We start from the raw sequence: 20,646 nt of genomic DNA on the forward strand, positions 1-20,646 counted from the left end.
ACCTGCTAATAAGTATTTAAACCTAATTATATTTAAATTATTTTATTAATTCAATAATTCAAAACAGTTTATCAGGCAAAAATGAATACTGTGGTCTTTAAAATCTGAAATGCTACAGTACACATAAGTAAAGTACCTGCCACTGATCGGACCATATATTGCAAATGTACAAATAATTACTTTTAAAAAACTGCTGCAATTTCCATGCATTATTCATAAACTGCTGCATGAGGTATAATTAGGCAATTTAAAAAGGCTATTATTGCATCTCTTTTTGGTTAACCATTTCAGAACTAAATCAATGCTATGACCCATAATTAAATTAGATCTTGCACATAAAAGAAAAATAAAGCAAAATAACCCCAAAACACTAGAAGAATGTAAAATTTTATTTTGCTGATAGAAATAATTCATGTAATTCATGTAAAATTCATGTTAATTACCTGGCATCGCAGTTCTGACTTGGTTGGAGTTGCTAGCAAAAATCGGACAAATTCCTTTCGGGATATTGGTGAATGATCCTCCGGTGGCTGAGAATTCTTGAAAAAGATATTAAGAAATTAGTGGAGTCTTTTGGGAGATAGCTACAATATATATAACAGTGGCTAATGTAAAAACAGGCTTACCTTTATTGCCACTTCCAGGTGTTCAATCAATGAGTCAATACCAAAAAACCTTGCTTCTTCTAACACACCTATCAGAACAAAAATGATTCTGAAACAACTAATTTAGTGAATGTATTACAGTCATTTTAAATTTAGTAAAATACGATTAGTTAACATAATTTTAACATTTAATTGACTTTTTAAATGGAGCAGATCTGAACATGTTTGCCACAAGTATCTTTGACATAATGAATCAGAAAATGATGGAAATGAATAAAAGTTTAAAAAGTACAAAAAAGTATAATTCAGAAATCTTATAGGAGAATAAATTTTAAAAATATTGGTAAATACTAAAAGAGGTTTCATTTATCATTTACTTTAACTTGGTAAAAAACAATGTACATCCTTTACATGACTTGGTATGTTTACTTATTCTAATCTGTTAATAAACATCATCAGAATGTGTGGGAATACATTTGGGTTCCATTATCTTTCAAATGAGAAGACCTCAATCAGTTGGCTGTTGACTTGGTAAAAAACTACTTAGAACTCTGGAATTACAAAGAAAGTATCAGACATAATCCCTCCCTTCAAACACAAGCTAATAAGGTAAGTAGATACCGAAAACCACAAGCCGTTATTTGGGAAGAATAATACAATCTTTTCTGTGAAAACCAAACTCTATGGTCGATAATACAATTGTAAAACAAAGGTCATCCAAGGTACAGCATCCGGCTACTACTCTGGCATACAGGGTCCACATTTCCCCTTCAAGAGGCATCCAAAGATTATGCCATTCTGGTCGGATATATATCCCAGGTGGAAACCCAACATATTATAAAAGAGGTTCTTGTGGGCCACGCTCTCAATTTGCCAAGATCTGAGTAAAGCAGAACTCTTAGGGAATGCAGCCAGGATGCGTTTCTAATTCTAGGTTTAGAATTAAATCTTTAAAACATCCAGAGAAGCCTCAGAAATACAAAAGACAGGCTGGGCACGGTGGCTCAACATCTGTAATCCCAGCACTTTCAGAGGCTGAGGCGGGTGGATCACTTGAGGTCAGGAGTTCGAGACCAGCCTGGCCAACACATGGTGAAACCCTGTCTCTACTAAAAAAAAAAAAAAAAATACAAATATTAGCTGGGCATTGTGGTGTGTGCCTATAATCCCAGCTACTCAGGAGGCTGAGGCAGGAGAATCACTTGAACCCAGAAGGCACAGTTTGCAGTAAGCGGAGATCACGTCATTGCACTCCAGCTTGGGTAACAGAGTGAGACTCTGTCTCAAAAAAAAAAAAAAAAAAAAAAAAAATGTGGATTTGAATCCCAGCTCTGCCACTCACTACTTTTTGGTGTTAGTGAAATTACTGTAGATTGTTTTAAAGCATATAATTACTTGGGCAATCTGTGGGCAATATAAAGAGTTTGGATGGAAACTGTACTAATTAAAAACAATGCTTTATAAAATGAATCCAGCAGAGAGCTCTGCTTTTTGAACACTTGCACAAATAAAAGAAATAGTTGAGAAACATGAAAAAGAAAAAACTAGCAAATCTTGGTAATAGCTTGGTTTGCAGATATGTGACAGAGCATGGATAAATATATTTCTGATGTTATTTTCTAGGCAAGTAGGATACAAAATGCTATCAATAATCTGAAGAAAAATTAAAATGGGAGAAATAGAAAGCAACAAGAATTTAGTTAAAAAGTTATAGAACTAGCTAAAAGGGTCAAATAATGTCTTTTTTTTTTTTTGCAATAGGTACATGTTAAAGGGAATATAAAGTTTGTTATGGCAACACTAGAAGTTAGTGGGTGTTTTGTATTTTACTACAGAAACTGTAAGCTAGCAGTCCTCAGGCTGATTCTGATGTGTTCAGCATGTAATGTTTTCAAAATAAAAACATGTCACATAAAATTTTAGATACCCAGGTTTCTTCAAAAACCAAGGTTCTGGCACTCTACGTCTGTCCACATTGCACATGGCAATGATCTGCTGAAGCTGGCAGGCATGTGACCTCAAGATCGCCAACTGCCTACCACTCCTCAAGTACTAACATCACATCAACTTCAGTCACTTAGAGGCCTATTAGCATCCAAATGTGCAACCAGTGTTTTATAAGGGCTTTTGTCTACATCACCTCCATGAACCTTCACAAAAATCTTGTGATGTAGATAGTCGAGAGTGCTTTTAACACTCATTTTTCCAATATGACTCAGAGAAATTTTCCCCAAGTTAGTCTCCCTAAGTTAGCAAATTGTAGAATCAAATCTCTAATTGAGAATTATGATTGCAAGTCATGATTTGCCCTCTTGACTACTCTAGTTCTCACATAATGTGGAGAATATCCAGAACAACTTGGAGCCAAGTTACATTCATAATTCAATTTTTAAAAAAGGAAACAACAAAATCGTTTAAAGTCACTTGTCATATAGAATCTATATCAGTTTAGAATATAAAGTTGATGTGTATGGCTTAGATATTTACCTATATGTACAAAGACTACCTACCTGAAGGACCACCTGTCCGTGCCTAAATCTATTTCTACACCTATATACACTCATATACATGAGAAAACATCTAGTTTAAAAAATAGAAAAAAAATATACTTTTACTTTATGGAAATACACTGTCACTGAGTGAAACAAAGTTAAAATCTTAAACTTACAAAAATGTGAGTAGTTACATAATTATATTGAAAGTCTACATAAACTCACCCAATAAATTAATGCCATCATTTACAATGAGCTGTCCATGACGCAAGTAGTTCAAAATGGGTTCAAAGTACTCAGGACTTCGGTCAATTAAGAAAGCTCCTCTATGATCTTGCTTATTTCCCCAGACACCTGTGTTACCATTATAATAAAGAAAGTACCCCATAAACAAAAAATAAAGTCAGAAATGTATGAGGAAAAAATTGCTTAATATATCAGTAAGTTTTTACTCTTAAAAACTGACATAATTAGTAAGTACAGAAAGTAGGGAGTTATGAAGTCAGCACAGATACAAAACAGGTAAGACGAAATGTGAAACCAACGTATTACACTCACCTTTGTCCTTAAACATGTGGGCCAGCATACTGTCAGGTTCTTTATTCACTAAAGTGCTCCTAAGAATTCAGGGAAAAAAATTGATTTCTCCATTTGTCTTTATAAACAAACATATTTAAGTCAAGAGTATACTCGATCCCAGCTGCTCTCTCAAAAAGATGCATGCTACAACCTGGTAGGAGTAACGCTGGGAAACAAAAACGTGCAGTAAGTTGCCATTTATCAGATCCCTTCTAATTGGGTACTTCCTTTGATTTAAACATTGTTTTAGTTTCCTTTGCTTTAAATACTTCTCTGTCTATCCTGTTAGCAAACTATTACATAATAATATTCTTGATCTTCCAAACTTACATTTTTCTGCCCTTTAATAAAAGCAGTTGTAGCCTCTACAAATTTCAGTACTGTTAATTTTTACTTATATTGTGTATCTATTACTCAATATCTAAAAAGCATGTTTTAAAACACTGAAGTAATGCCTTTTATGCTTTCTCAGGAATGAACCATGTTTTTACTTTTTTCTTCAAAAAAACTTATAAAAAATGGTTTCAGATCACACAGTATATTTAAGCAGCATTTGAGTATCTTTTTAGGGAATCAGCAAATTGAAGAACAAATGGTACACAGTGCTCCTTTTGCATTCTCTTTCTCTCTAACACACATACACACACACCTACCGTGTAGTTGTAAAGTACCGCCCTCCAACATTTAATGTCAGCCAGTCTGTGTGGAATCCTAACAATCCCTCAGGAGGCTTAGAATCTGTCTGAGGATCTAGAGATGACATGTAGAAAATAATACAAATATTAAGATTGGGGATTCTGGGAAGACGGTAATGGCATAATTTTTAAAACTGAATACACACATAATAAAAGCATACCAGAGCTACTAGGACAGCAATACCCAAACCCACAGACTGCATCTAAAACAACACTAGGTGATAAGGTAGTCCCACCAATACCAACAGCTATATGAGCAGCATGCTTTCAGCGCCTGTGAAAGAAAAAGCAGAGAGATGCAACAGGGTATATGATGAACCCATGAATGTCAAAGCCATCCATAGACACTGACTTCATTGCTTAATAAGTTCGGCTGAGAACAACAGATTGAGATCACCCCAAAAGTGGGTGATGCAAGTACTTTGCAGTAAGATCTGATAGGGCTGAAAATAAACTCTCAAAACCAAATGGTCAAAACTCCCTTCTATGGACAAAGCCCCACACTGATAACATGCTGGGAAAATAATCCAAGCTGAATGCAACAAAGACAACAGAGACTAAAAAAAAAAAGGACTCCAGACGAAAGTTAAGAGGTCTAATAGACCAGAATATATCAGAAAATGAGTTCTGTACGTTTTTAACACTTCACAAAAACAACAGAAAAGGGAACTCTACAGCCATGAAATTAGAAAAACTGTCCTGTCAGCCCTCTTTTCAAGTTAAGAAAAACTAACTTCACATAAAAATGAGCAATACAAAAGGATTGATCAAATGTAATACAAAAGTGTTAAAATAATAATAATAATGTCCTTACAGATAATGAAAACATGCCAGAAATACCCACAAAATAGATCAAAATTATAATCTAATATTCCAAAACATGCTAAAATAAGTTTATACAAGGTATAAAATAACAATATAAACCAGGATTTACAAATTCAGAAATGAGTAGCAAGAATTCCCAAGAGAATTAGAAATAAAAGAAAAACGATTTTTAAAATAAAGACTAAAGCAAAAGAAATACAAGAGTGATTAAACACAATAGACAGTGACTTAAGGGAAAGAAAAGGTAAAAAAGAGAATAGCTTGAAAAATTAAAAAGAAACGGCCACACATGGTGGCTCATAACTGTAATCCTTTGGGAGGCCGAGGCAGGTGGATTGCTTGAGCTCAGGAGTTCGAGACCAGCCTGGGCAACAGGGCAAAACCCCAAAACCCCATCTCTACAAAAAATACAAAAAAATTATCTGAGCATGGTGGCACACATCTGCAGTCCCAGCTACTGGTTGGGGGCTGAGGCAGGAGAATCACTTGAACCCAGGAGGTTGAAGCTGCAGTGAGCCAAGATCACACGACTGCACTACAGCCTGAGTGACGAAGTGAGGCCCTGTCTCAAAAAAATAAATAAAATACAAAGAAAGGAAAAGAAAGTTTTAAATGTAAAAGACAAGTGTAAAAGATCCACCATACATACAATAGAGTCCTGAAAGAAGGAAATCAAATCAAAGTGAACAAAATAAAAATGTAAACTTCAAGAAAACTGTACTGAAATTTAAAAATACATACACTGGAAACTATATATTGAAAGGATCCATCACATACTGAGAAAACCAATCCAGAACAACTCAGAACACCAAAAAATATTCTACTAAAATTACTATACTTTAAAGAAAGAGAATTAACCTTTGGGTGATCTATGAAAAATAATCACATAAGAAAGATCAGATTTTTTGAGACCAACACCTCAAGCCAGAATAAAATGCAGTAACATATTTAAGATATTCAAAGAAAAATGATGTGAACCAAGGATTTTTCAATAGCTTCGCTGAGGTATAATTAACATAGAACAAATTACACATACTAAAGTTTATAATAAGCATTGACATATAATTTTATACCAAAATCATATAAGGATGGTGGATGGCAATGGCATCTTGCCACTGGAAGATGTCAGAGACTATTGTTCTCATAGTTTCTTGGAGAGAAATCTACTAGAGAACAAGTTTCAGATAACCACTGGAAACATAACAAAAGGATGGAGGTAAATGTACGCTTGAAGAAGTAAAACTAAATGAGAGTATAAAGGGAGACAGTATGGTATACAATGGCTGTATGTTGTGACAATGCAGAAACAATACAATTATTTTTAAGTAAGGGGAGAAAGGATTTAGCATATGAAAAACATTTAACTGTTTTTAGTAATTATATTGGTACTGAAAGTATTGGGTTTGTTACGCTGACATTTTTAGATGTGTTCTGTATCGGGTATAGTAAATGAGTAATTACGTGACATTATAATTCTATTAGTCCCTGTGTCCCTGAAAGTCAGTATTATTGATATAGAAAAAGGAGACACAGATGTAAGAACAGAAGAGGAAAAGTAAAAACCTTATAATCCTTAATATAAACTTTAAGTATTAGTATGAACCCATGAGTTATTTCATCTGTCCATATTTTGTTATATATGATATGTAAACTTTACATCCTATAACATATATACAAATTTTATCTCTACCTATATATTTTCAATTCTGTCCACCAAAAGGCATAGCAACAATGATGAACCCAATAGCAAGGAGCCTCCCTAGCACCCAGGTTTGTCTTGGAAAGACACCTCCCACTAAAAAAAATCAAGGCTTGTTGGAAAAATGTTGATCCAGGTCTGAGACAGGAAAAGGCTTTAAGATGAACACCTGTTATTCCAGATAATAAGAAAGCTATAAAATCCAACAGGGCTTATTAAAAAGACCTGAAGAGATTTCCAGTGGCCAAAAATTAAGACAATCTGAACATCAACAAATGCAGAGGATGAAAATATACCAAATATTTTAAAATCCATCAGTTAACAATTTAAAAAAAAACCTGAACTGATCATTTTTTATTGTGTTTGTATGCAGTGGACCAATTAAGTGATCGTTGCCTGCCAATCACGGTTAGGCCAATGGATAAAAGAAGATGAGGAAAAGTTCTTACTCACAGTTTTAAGGTAGAGACAGACAGACAAGAGTATGCACTTACTTCTAAGTTGACAATTGCCTGTGCATCAATCCTGAGAACTACTTCCACTCACCAAATACAATTAGTATGATGCTTTAAAAAATACTTAAATATTCAGAGTGTTGACTGTATGGATCTAAATAAATCAAATACTTTATCTTACTTTTGGCCTTTTCTTTTGAGATATACAACTATAAGCCTTCTTCCAAATCAAAGGGTAGTGTGTGTGCACACCCGTGTTTGCGGTTGATAAGTTATTTTTTGACTGATCTGATCACTGTGAAATACTGTCAAACACTACTTATGCAAGCAATATTTACTCACAAATATGTAATACAACGTAGAAAAATTTTGACATTTACTATCAAAGAAAAAATTTTGAAACAATTGTTTCTAAAATCAAAACTACCTTACTATGTTACAGTTAATGAATATGTACACCTCAAAAGCATTTTAAAGGCATGTAAAAGATGAAGCATCCATAACAAACTACGATCATATAGTAAAAAATTTAACACATACACCCAATGTAGAATCAAAAAGTGTGAAGATCTGAATACAGCCATAAGATCATTTTTGATGTTTAAGCTTAATAGCCCCATTTAAAGTAATTGCCATTCCATCTTTTTTTTGGGCAGATAAAATTGGCTTTTAAAGTCACTTACCAATAAATGGCTCTCCTTCACAAACAAACAAAACATCATCATCCCTGGGGAAATCAAAATTTAAAAAGCAACCATCAAAATCTAAAAATCACATTAATTATCTGTTGCTTATAGGAACTATTCCTTAGAATTATATAGACAATAAGTTTTGCTATCAATCTAGACTGCAAAGAAGCTAAGTTTCCAATGCTTTGTTTAGCTCCCTGAACTTAACTGTCTTTGAATTTAAATTCAAAAATAAGATCTTGCACATGAAAGTACTTTTGAAATGGGGGGGAAATCTCACTATACAAATTATGTGAGTTCAGCTTTCTTATCAACTGAGAATGAATAATTATGCTCAAAGGATAGATTAAAGCCACAGCTAACTCCTCTTTTTTTCTTTACATTTTTTTACCCCTAAATCATTAGCTGTTGTGTGCTTTGGAGATGAAATAAACTATCATATTAAATCTAGGAAAAATATAGCTGGAAGTAACTCTGCTGTGTTTACCCACTACAGATCCACCATATACCCAAATGTAAATGGTTGCACATAACCCATAGTTCTAGACAATCAGTGTACATCCTCTTCTTCAACCCATTACACCAGATACTGTATTGTGAACCCAAAACGAATAAGCAGATATTTTATAGCTCAGAAGGCTTCAGTTATAACCTTCCATTGTAGAAGTTTTTATTTCCTATAGGACATCACAGGACACATTAAATTTTTCTAAGAAGCAGAGTTTGTGCTTGTTAAGGAGAAAGTTAGGTTGATGAGGATCATCATCCAACAATGTGACTCAGTTTTCCTTAGAAACTGAAAGAAGCTGGGAGATACATATTGAAAAACTCAGAAATTATCCTAATTTATTTGGATTTAAAATGTAGTATTAGTATTTCCTACTTGTTCGCCATGCCAATTTACTTTTTTCAGATTAGTATAAAAATCTGTTTTTTTTTTTCATTAACAAAACCCAACTAGCTGTATGACCTGAGTGAGTCCTCAGCTTCACAGGTAATTCGTTTCCTCGTCTGTAAAATGAAGGGTCTAGAACTGATTAACTGCAAAAGCAGTATATTATATTGAAAGGTCATTTCGATCTGGATTTATACAGAGACTTTGTATATTATTGTAAGTTAAAGCATCATTATCTTCACATCATTGATAAAAAAACTCATGCTTTGCCAATCAAATGGTATAACTCAGGCAAAGCAATTATAACATAACTGGCATAGTCAACACTTAATTTGTGTTCCCTTTACCATCTTCTTTGTTAAGCATCTTTCTGCTCCAAAATTCTCTGACCTCGTGAAGATGAAGTAAGGTGAACTACACACTTGTTTTAAAGAGATGAATCTGCCTGGGATATTTAAAGAACAAACAAATAAGTCTATAATTATGGTGGATCACTGGTGATATCTCCACTTAGAATTATATCATATTTATAAAGTTTTCACAAAATCTGGCCTTTGTAATATTTATAAAATGCAAAGCATTTCTTAGGAAATGATTAACAAGCAGGTGCATATAAAAGTGAAGAGATGAATTAGATTTCTAATGTTAAAAAACTGCATGTCTTATTAGATCCTTCTCTAGTACCACAAAGAAGAAATTCTTCATAGCCATACATGAACTATGCAGAAAGACTATCAGCATACTGAAATGTATACTAAGGGTTTTCTAGCTGATCAATACAGCTTAAGCCCAAATGATTTAAATTCCAAAGAGCAAATTCTAGGTAATCACTTGCCAAAATCCTGTATTCTTAACAGTGATTAAACTACTGCTTAAGGGAAACAGCATTAGCACCAAGAAGTTGAGGCACACTGTTGACAGCTTATAAAAAGGTGAAGGTTACCTGATCAAAGCAATATCATCAATCAGTCCACCTTTCCCATTATATACACTGGTGGCTTTTATGCCGAGTTTACTGCTGGCCACAGAAAGCAAATCAGATAAAGTTCCATATACAGCAACCACCTGTAAATACACCAGATTAATATGAACAACTTATTTAATAAATGTTATCCCAACAAGTTACAAACCATCACAGTAAAACAGGGCTAAAAAGAGTATCATATAAAAGGAGACTTCAAGAGGTTCTTAACAGTGCCCCCTTTTCTTCTATGACTCATTTATTCACTTGGTGCCTAAAATTGTCGAATCCTAAACTAGAACATAAGAAATCATCTCTGACCAAAACAATCTACAATCCTAAGGTGTGTTAAATAGCACTCCAGTTGTGAAGTAAGATAGACCTACACTTCAATCTAGAGTCTGACATTTTCTAGCTGTCAACTTGAGTCAACCTATTGATGCTTCTGTTGCTTTAACTAAAAATGAAGAAAATAGTAGCACCTACTTTAGAAGGTTATTACGAATTCATGCATAAGAGCTTAGCGAAGAGACTGAGACCTAGTAAGTCCCTATTATGTTGTCCTTTTATTATTTATTTATTTGAATGGTGCACTCTTAGAATAGGAGTCCACTGGTGCTGTTTATTATATCATTATCTACATCAACTACCATAGAAAATATAACTTCCTACCTCATTTATTTAATTCTTCATTAAGACAGATTTTAGCATCTAACATTAAGAATACAGCAAACAGCTGGGTGACAAGGAATTGATCTGTCCTGCTGTGAATCCAGCATTCTGATATATGTGTAAGATACATACAACTGTTTAAGCAAGGGGGCTGACAATCTCTACATGTAAGTGAATTTTGTGCCCTGGTCCTAACTGTAACTATGGGTTCCCAGCGGCTGAGTTGTACAGTTGCACCATTATCAGTTATGACCTCTGAAAGTTAGGAATAAAAAGTAGGAGAGGGTCGGGCGCAGTGGTTCAAGCCTGTAACCCCAGCACTTTGTAAGGCTGAGACAGGCAGAGCACTTAAGGACTGGAGTTTGACCAGCCAGACCAAAATGGAGAAACCCTATTTTTACTAAAATACAAAAATCAGTCAGGTGTGGTGGCACATGCCTGTAGCTACTCCAGAGGCTGAGGCATGAGAATTGCTTGAACCTGGGAGACAGAGGTTGCAGTGAGCCAAGGTTGTACCACTGCACTCCAGCCTGTGTGACTGAGCAAGCCTCTGTCTCCTCCACAAAAAAAAGAAAAAGAAGTACGTGAAGAGCTAAACATGAAGCACAATCACCTAGCTCATGGATGTCCCAAGATCATTATGTCAAGATGCCATATGAAGTGAGCACTAAGGCTGGTCCTCTGTCCACCAGTGACTGGAATACAGTGGAGAGTTTCTAGTTAAATAAATAAAGTAAATGGAGGCCATAGAAAAAGCTGCTTGATAACAAAGAGTGTGCAGTTTTTCAAAAGCAGAGTACTCAGATTCCAACTTTTTTCTCTTGGATCAGAAGGATGAAAGAGAGAAGAGTGCTGGGGCATTTTGGAAAGTGTTGAAGGCGAGAAAAATGTAAGCGGAATCAAGTACATTATTAAAAATAATGCATAACCCAACTGTCTATAAGCAGGTAATTGTATAAATATGGTATAGACATACAACTGAATATTATTCAGCAATAAGAAACAATGAGGCCAGGTACAGTGGCTGATACCTGTAATCCCAGCACTTTGAGAGGCTGAGGCAGGTGGATCGCTTCGAGACCCGCCTGGGCAACATGGTGAAACATGGTCTTTACAAAAAAAAAAAAAAAAATACAAAAAGTAGCAAAGATGGTGGCACATCCCTGTAGTCTCAGCTGCTTGGGAGGCCAAGGTGGGAGGATGACCTGAGCCTGCCAAGTCAAGGCTGCAGTGAGCCAAGATCACACCACTGTACTCCAGCCTGGACATGATGGGATGGAAAAGAAAAAAGGAAAAGAGAAAGGAAAGGAAAAAGAAAAAAAAAAGGGAAAAGGAAAGGAAAGAAAAAAGAAAATGAAAGGAAAGAAGAGAAGAGAAGAGACATGAATTCTGACACGTTACAACATGGATGAACCTCTGTGACAGTATGCTAAATGAAGTAAGCCAATAAGAAAAGGATAAATATTCTAAGATACCACTCACATGAAAGTACCCAAAACAGGCAAATTCATAGAGATAGAAAGCAGAATAAACGTTACCAAGGCATAGATGGGAATGGAGAGTTATTTCTTAATGGGTACAATTTCTGTTTGGGATGATGACCAAGTACTGGAAATAAACAGTGGTGATGGTTACACACATTGCGAATGTAAACAATGTCAATGAATTACACATTTAAAAAACGGTTAAAATAATAAATTTTGTTCTATCTTCTATCACAATAAAAAAATAATGCAAAGCACTAGGCGCAGTGTCCTACACACAGCAGGCTTGCCACAAATAATTAAAGCCTGAGTAAAATATGTCCCCCATATTTCCTATGATTGTTCACCTCTGCAACATAGTGAGGAATTCTGTAATTGCATTATACACATTCCTGGGAAAAAGGTAAGAGAAATATAGTACCTAGGGCATTGCACATGGCAAAGCTGGGGTTGTGTTAAGGCAAAGAGCATGAAGAGAGTAAAGACAGAGAAGAGAGAAGCAAACATGCAAAGGAGCAAGAGATTGACCAAAGCAGATGCAAAACAACTTCTGCAGTCAGAGGTACTGAGAGGAGGGTAAGAAGCACCTCTTTCCCAATTCAATGTTCTTGGCATAGTTGCCATTATACAAATAATTTTCTAAATCTTTCGTTTCCCTCTTATTTACCTCTGGCCCTTGTATCTCAATATGGCTTTCTTTTGCCTGATATCCCCTCCTTGCCCTAACATCAACTTTCTTCCTCAGTATCTCTTTCACTGCTCTCTCATCCATACCAAAAAACAGATGCAAGTTGAATGCACCTGCCTGTATTATCCTTCTGTGATTAACATATTATAGCTTAAGATCTTATATGACTTATTCAAAATACACTAACTTGAATTGTCGTTTACTTCTATAGGATTGACTTGGTTTTTCTGTGGGTTAGCTGTCTTCCGATGAAAATAAAGGCCACCCGCCATGTTTTAAAGCTGTGCTGTCCAATGTGGAAGCCACAAGCTTCATGAGTCTATTTAAATTTTAATGTAATAAAATTAAAAGTTAAAATGCAGTTCTGTCACACTAGCCACATTTCAAGTGCTCAACTGCCACACTGGCTAGTGGTTTCCATATTGAATAGCACAGATTTCCATCATCTCAGTAGTTCTATCAGACAGTGCCATTCTGAAGAGCAGAATAAAATGAAAAAGAAGAAAAAAACCCACTATTTTATTTTTTTATTTTTTTTATTTTTGAGACGGAGTCTTGCTCGGTAGCCCGGGCTGGAGTGCAGTGGCCAGATCTCAGCTCACTGCAAGCTCCGCCTCCCGGGTTTACGCCATTCTCCTGCCTCAGCCTCCCAAGTAGCTGGGACTACAGGCGCCCGCCACCTCGCCCGGCTAGTTTTTTGTATTTTTAGTAGAGACGGGGTTTCACGGTGTTAGCCAGGATGGTCTCGATCTCCTGACCTCGTGATCCGCCCGTCTCGGCCTCCCAAAGTGCTGGGATTACAGGCTTGAGCCACCGCGCCCGGCCCTCACTATTTTAATTCTATTAGGCTTTCCCATGACATAGGAACCCAAAGTCACAAATTGATGAAATACAACTCAAGACCTGTTTGTTGTTTTATTCAGAGGGTTAGGATGTTGCCATCTTCCATTTCTTCCCCACTGAAGTCAAATGTGACCAGATGAGAGAAAAAAAATCAGACATACTATTTGGCAAGGACTATTCTCAAGGCAATCAAAGTACATTAGGTGTCTCCTTGAAGGCTGTAAAACTACTAAAGGAGCACAGTCTAGGTATAAACTGAATTCAACTTTTATTTTATTGCCACTTAAATCAATGTTAATAAAGTATCAAAAACAATTTACCATATCACTAAGTATTTTCTAATCTGGCTGTCTGCCTGGATCCTAAAGGTCCAGTAAAAAAATTAATTTGCAAAAAGTTGTTATGAATTCTGTGAACAGAGGTGACTACCCCTTGGTAAAGCTGATAAGCAGCACTAAAGAAGTACATCCCTGAGTTGTTCTACTAATAACCGCCATAGGTTCAAACTGAAGGATCCACCTTAAATGGTACAATACCTGGCTTATAGCAGGTCTTTGATAAGTATTTCTTGAATGTTGAGTGTCGAACTAGGACATGCCTTTTTTGTGTGACAATCAGTCATATTCATTTAAGTCTCTTACACTGTCATTAGGGTAAAAAAATATACAGTATAAATGCAATTCTAAAGCAATCTGGGCACAGTGGCTCACGCCTGTAATGCTGGCACTTTTTGGAAGGCCAACGTAGTAGGATCACCTGAGGTCAGGAGTTCAAGACCAGCCTAGCCAACATAGCAAAACCCCGCCACCACACCCAGCTAATTTTTACATTTTTAGTAGAGACGGGGTTTCACCATGTTGGCCAGGAGGATGTCGATCTCTTGACCTCGTGATCCACCCACCTCAGCCTCCCAAAGTGCTGGGATTACAGGCGTGAGCCACCACGTCCAGCTGAGTTTTTTGTTTTATTTTGTTTGTTTTCCAAATTTGTTACAACGAACCTTTATTACTTTTGTAATAAGGGGGGAAAGTTTTAATTTATTTTAAGGTCTCCATAGCTCCAGATACTAGTTCTACAAATAAAATTATTTTAACAGTTTGTAATCAGGCAGTTAACAATTTCCTTTAAGTGAAATGACCAAAGGGTAGTCAATTAGAGAAAATAGAATTAAAATTAATACGAAGAATCTTATAGTTCTAGAAATTTGAAAATTTCCCTTAATTTGGGCCAATATACTTATTTTCACTTGGAGGGCTATTCTTGACATTTGTTTTCCAACTAGTCATTCGAGCATACTAACAATACCAAACAAATAAAAAGGAGTTATATTGTAATACTAATATTCAAATATTCAAAATTTCTGTATTTTAAACTAATTAGAAACCAGATTTTAAAATATGTATCAACATAAATTTGTCATACATATAGAAAAGATGATTAAGTTAGACTGGCACATGTATTCTTTATATAACAACTCTGTTGAGAAAGAGGAACGATAAAAATCTTGTGTATCATGGGCATAAGCTCCAGTGAGCATATACTAAGTTTGTTGTTGTCCTCATACTGAGCCAAAGAAATCATAAAATGATAGTGCTTACAAAGATCATTTGCTTTCTATGTGTTGTCTCCACCATGTGGGCCTGATGTTTCCATGTCACTGTGATTATCTACTTTAATAACTTAGGCCCTAAGAACAGAAGCATTTTACAGAGTAAATTGAGAAGCATGTCTATTAAAGTTCATGATGACTGTATTATACTACTGTTCAGAGTCAATTCTTTTTAAATTTCAGATCCCATGACAAGTGAAAGCTGTCTATGAGTTGGAAAGTAAAAGGACACCATGTCTAGTAGGACTGGCTAGTTTCAATTTGCCTTTAAACACAATTTTCAAATTGTAACCTATATTATTTAAATTTAAAAATTAAAACCTACACACGTACATAAAATATTTTTTCTTCTTTACCCACAATATTTATTACATAATACACAAGGAATACTCGTTGAATTTATGCAGTCTGATTTACCTAACAAAATCACCAATCACAATTAATAGCTAAATGTAGAACTCAATTTTCTCTACCTATACTTTTTAGTCAAATACATTTTAAATATTTACATGAGCTGATTCTTTAAAAGGTGAGATAATTAACTCTAAGGTGAAAAAAGAAAATATTTAAAATGGAAAATGTTGACAATACCAAGTGCTGGAGTAGTTGTAGCCCAATGGGGAAGGTTCATGCAATGCTGGTGGGAATATAAATTACTGCAATGACTTTGAAAAAAATCTGGCATTATTTTACAAAACTGAATATTTACATAACTTAACACCCAATAATTACAACTATGTGTCTATACCTTAGAGTGGTGGTTCTTACATGTGTGATCCTGTCACCTAGAGCATCTGAATCACATTTCACCTGCAAATTAAAAATGCACATTCCTACCCCATCCCAGACCTGCTGAATATTAACCTTTGGGGATGAAGTCCAGCGGTTTTCTCAAATCCTCCTCCTCCTTCAAGTGACTCTGATGCATGCTAAAGTTTGAGAACTACTTCCCTAGAAAAACGCTTGCTGCTGTGCACCAGGATACATATATAGAAATATTCATGACAGCACTGTTAATTTAACAACAAAATATAAAGAAAATAACCTAATGTCCACTGACAGTATTTGTATAGCATGTACTTTAATAAAGCAGTAAAAATGAATAAATTATCACTATGTCAGATATTATGGTTGGAACAGAATTATACTGAATGAAAAAAGCAAGGACTGGCCTGGTATGGTGGCTCATGCCTGTAGTCCCAGCACCTTGGGAGACTGAGGACGGAGGACTGCTTGAGGCCAGGAGTTTGAGACCAGCCTGGGCAATACAGAAGACACTGACTCCACAAAAAACTATATACAGTATAATATCAATTTGAGATACAGTATGTCCCGAAGCTGATTTTTTAAAAATGGCTAGGCGCAGTGGCTCACGCCTGTAATCCCAATACTTTGGGCGGCCGAGGCAGGCAGATCAGGAGGTCAGCTGAGACCAGCCTGACCAACATGGTGAAACCCCATCTCTACTAAAAATAGAAAAATTAGCCGTGAGTGCTGGCAAGCTCCTGTAATTCCAGCTACTCAGGAGGCTGAGGCAGGAGAATCACTTGAACCCAGGCCGTCAGAGGTTGCAGTGAGCCAAGATCGCGCCACTGCACTCTAGCCTGGGCAACAGTGCGAGACCCTGTCTTAAAAAAAAAAAAAGGGTAATTTAGTTATGCATATATATGTGACAAAACTATTGATTTAAAAACACACACACACAGCAAAGAGAAAAACAAAACAGAGGTACAGGAAAGTGGATGAGCACATTATGTTATTGATAACATGCTACTTCTCGGGTTGTCTGGCAGACTTACAGATATTTTCTATATTATGTTCCTCTTAATTTTTATGTACATTCTTTATTGTATTCTTTACTATGTATCAAATATATTAAGAAATGTTCAAGCTTAAAAAGTGGGCTCTCACTGGGTTCTTATTAATGTTTAGACTTTAGAGGCAGAGGTTCACATAAAATTTTCACCTTCCTCCAACTCTAACAACGTCATGGATTCGAACTGGCATACTTACTACCAACAACACATTTCTTTTTCATTCTTTGTTGTTGTTGTTGTTGTAGAGATGGGATCTCACTCTGTTGCCCAGGTTCGTCTTGAACTCCTGAACTTCAGCAATCCTCCCACCTCAGCCTCTCAAAGTGCTGGGATTACAGGCATGAGTCATTGTGCCTGCCCCCAACAACATATTTCTGACCTAATACCAAAACCTGAAAAAAAGTTATTTCTTGGACCAAGAATGAAAACACGGTACAGAATGAGTATTTCCTACTCTGTTTGCCATGTTTGGCATGATGCCACGTACTCAGAAGGCATTTACTAAGTGTTCACTGAATGAATGAATGAATGAATGAATGATGAATTAATCAGTATACAAAAGGCCTAGGACTTGCACAGCTCATTAATGAATATTCTGAAGTAAAAAAACCACTCTGTGTTCAAGACATGCAAAAATTCTGCACTGACATTAAGTTGCTCAGAAGCCACACACTGCATTCAGATGCGCAAGTCCCCATTTCAATTTCCTTAATGCCAACTCTTACAGGGAATATTAAAAAGAATAATGAAAATGTTGAGGCACATGGAAAAAGGATGACAGGCACAACATAACTGACTCTTTTGGAGCAGTTTTAAAAAACAACAAAAAAACCTCAAAATTTAAATTAAAGATTCCAGTGATTAGAACTAAGGCCTTCAAATGTTTCTGACCACACACCCCAATGGTAACACACTTTTGGGCATGTGCTCAAACATCTGTATATTTAAGTAGTTACAAACCATATTCCACTATTAGAAAGTACATGTTTTCCCAAATGATGAGGACTTTTAGTGATTTAGACTATGAATCAGCCAGTAAGAATCTCCTAAATATTTATCATTAAATTTAGTGAAATTCTGCCAAATACAGGATTGACTTTAAACATCAAAATAAGCCGGGTGTGGTGGCTCATGCTTGTAATCCTAGCACTTTGGGAGGCCAAGGCAGGTGGATCACCTAAGGTCAAGAGTTCAGGACTAGCCTGGCCAACATGGTGAAACCCTGTCTCTACCAAAAATACAAAAATTAGTCCCAAGTTATGCAAGAGGCGGAGTCAGGAGAATCTCTTTAACCTGGAGGGTGGAGGTTGCAGTGAGCTGAGATCACGCCACTGCACTCCAGCCTGAGTGGAAGAGCAAATCGCTGTATCAAATAAATAAATAAATATAAAGATAAAAGTAAAAAACAAAAACCAAAAAATAAAATCAGAAAAGAAAAAAAATCTGAAGCCATTTGTCTTCATGTCCTAGAAAGTATTTCTAAATATCTTGCTAACTAGGATGACTCATCCTATCAATGGCTAATATTTCAAAGAATAACATACACTTAGGGAGAGGCTGATTATTAATAGCAATTAATAAATAGGACTTCAACTAGTCTTCTTTAAAACTCAGCACTGTTTCAACTTCTCAGGCCCAAAGAGACCCACTCTTTTTTTAGTCTCATGGTTTATACATACTAGGAGAAGTGGCAGCTCCTGCCATTTCTTCACTGTTTACTTGTGCTTGCATAATTCATATTGACTTCAAGCTGCAGTTTCTTTGAAGTAATCCTTTAAGATCACTTGGCATTTTGGTGAGGGTTAATTTAGTTAAAACTAGATATAAATCTTAACGTGGCAGTTGTAAGCTTCCACAGCACAATGTCAATGACAACCAATCAGTGAAGAAGCCACTATTAATTAACCTTTTCACATGTGAAGGCCCTCCCTTCTTACAGGAGACCTGAAACCAGCTGACATGTTCAATGACTGGAGGCACCTGTGTCTTTCCAGATCCGAAAAATCACGTTTCCATATTATTTTATATTTTTAAGTGTAAGATACAAACAAAAGGTATATTTCTTCCTGACCTCCAATAAATCATTTTGGACACCGTCCGTGGTGTGCCATCTCACTCTGGAAACCACTGTTCAGAGAATGCATAGCCCTCTCTCCAACATCAAATACATTCACCACTAGTTACATTTATTCAATACACAGAAAATTCGTGGTGAGCATGTAACACAGCACCTTGGAAGAATTCTCTGCCTCTCCACACCTTTCCCCAGGCTTTATAGTCCCACAGTCTGGTAACCACTAAACAAGTTATAAGAGGGAAACTTATTTGAAAAAAAAACAGAGATTATTCTTATAACCAGGAAACAAAAGCAGAAGCGAGGTAAAGGAGATAAAGTAAGTGGTACAGATATTCCAACTGGTGGATGGGAAATCAAATTCTGTTCTATTTGAGTAGCACTTTTCCCTAGCTTATTCTTAATGAACATTCATGTCATGATCATGCCAATCCAATTAGTCACTTTATATATAAAAATGCAAGCTGTTATGTATTATGTAGCTCTTTTGTCAAATAAGAGTAATTATAAAATTTTTTAATCAACTGAAAGGAGAGAAAGCACTGCCAACGTTATCTTAGAATATGTTCATCAGCTGAGCAGTGAAGATCACGGCTTTGTTTCTTTTTATCTAGTACTCTCCAGTTTGGATTTTTATGATCGTTGTAACATGAACATATTCATATTTAATTATTTGAGATGCATTTTCCCCAATCTTCTGAGATTCTCTAGCAGAATATTTTTAAAGTAAATAAAATTTAAATCCAAGAATCTAATCTAGTCAAAACTAGATAGTTTAAAAAAAATCTGTGTGAACAATATGGAAAGACCAACTCAGTTAATTTTTGACAACCAAATTGAGTGGATTCGGGAGAGATTTAGAGCAAAAATATTTATGACTAGGTCTAAATACTTGTCTTCCATAAGTAACACAGCAGAGATACTGCATTAAAAAGGTCAATCAGAAGTTTGTTTTTGAGAAATACTACCAATTTTGGATATACTAAATCTTTCTTAGAGTAACAACATACGTTTTAGATAATACCAGCTAACTACAGAACAGGTTTACAAAAAGTTAATAGTGATGAGAAATGTAAACTTCGTGAGCATATTTTCGGGGTAGCATTCATGATAACTCGAGAACTCGAATTTATACCAATTCTGTTTTAAAATGAGTATTAAATCTCTAGGACCAGAAGAACACAAAATTATAGCCAACAAACCACACTCTGGTTCGAATTTTCAGGGCATGTTTACTGTACACTGAATAATGGGAAAGCCATTTTTAATGCCACTGGACAATTTCACTATTTAAAAATTTACAGTGTTTCCCGAATGTGCAGGCATCAGAGTATTTTGGCAACTAACACAGTGAAACCCATTTACCTTTACCTTAGACTCGTAAAGGCTGAGTTACTTCTGGGTGTCATTTAGCAACGCAGTAAATGTCTGCCTTGAACAGTCAAAATTTCCCAAAGTAGCAGAACAACTTTCATGGGTGGGGCAAAAGGCTGGGAAGGAAGAGAATTCGTTTTGGCTTGCTCCAGCGCTGGAAGAACACTTAGCACCACACCCTCCGCAAAGG

The 20,646-nt window shown here is 35.8% G+C and overlaps 1 protein-coding gene across 5 annotated transcripts in view; it reads right to left on the reverse strand.

Moving 5' to 3' along the window:
* The window catches only part of KCTD9 (potassium channel tetramerization domain containing 9), a 30,213-nt gene that overhangs the window by 8,590 nt on the left and 977 nt on the right, over positions 1-20,646 (reverse strand). For 2 of the 5 annotated variants that reach the window (XM_021942146.2, XM_021942147.1), the window contains exons 2-8: positions 9,878-9,999; positions 8,034-8,077; positions 4,330-4,426; positions 3,656-3,714; positions 3,323-3,451; positions 627-694; positions 444-539 (exon numbers count right to left, since the gene is read on the reverse strand). In XM_021942146.2, the coding sequence (XP_021797838.2) occupies positions 444-539; positions 627-694; positions 3,323-3,451; positions 3,656-3,714; positions 4,330-4,426; positions 8,034-8,077; positions 9,878-9,999 (615 nt within the window). Of the gene's footprint in view, positions 1-443; positions 540-626; positions 695-3,322; positions 3,452-3,655; positions 3,715-4,329; positions 4,646-8,033; positions 8,078-9,877; positions 10,000-11,180; positions 11,263-20,453; position 20,646 lie in introns of those variants that run through there. The other 3 variants (XM_021942149.2, XM_021942150.2, XM_021942148.2) reach the window with 3 other exon arrangements.

The sequence above is a fragment of the Papio anubis genome, chromosome 8, assembly GCF_008728515.1.
Source record: "Papio anubis isolate 15944 chromosome 8, Panubis1.0, whole genome shotgun sequence".
Taxonomy (NCBI): domain Eukaryota; kingdom Metazoa; phylum Chordata; class Mammalia; order Primates; family Cercopithecidae; genus Papio; species Papio anubis.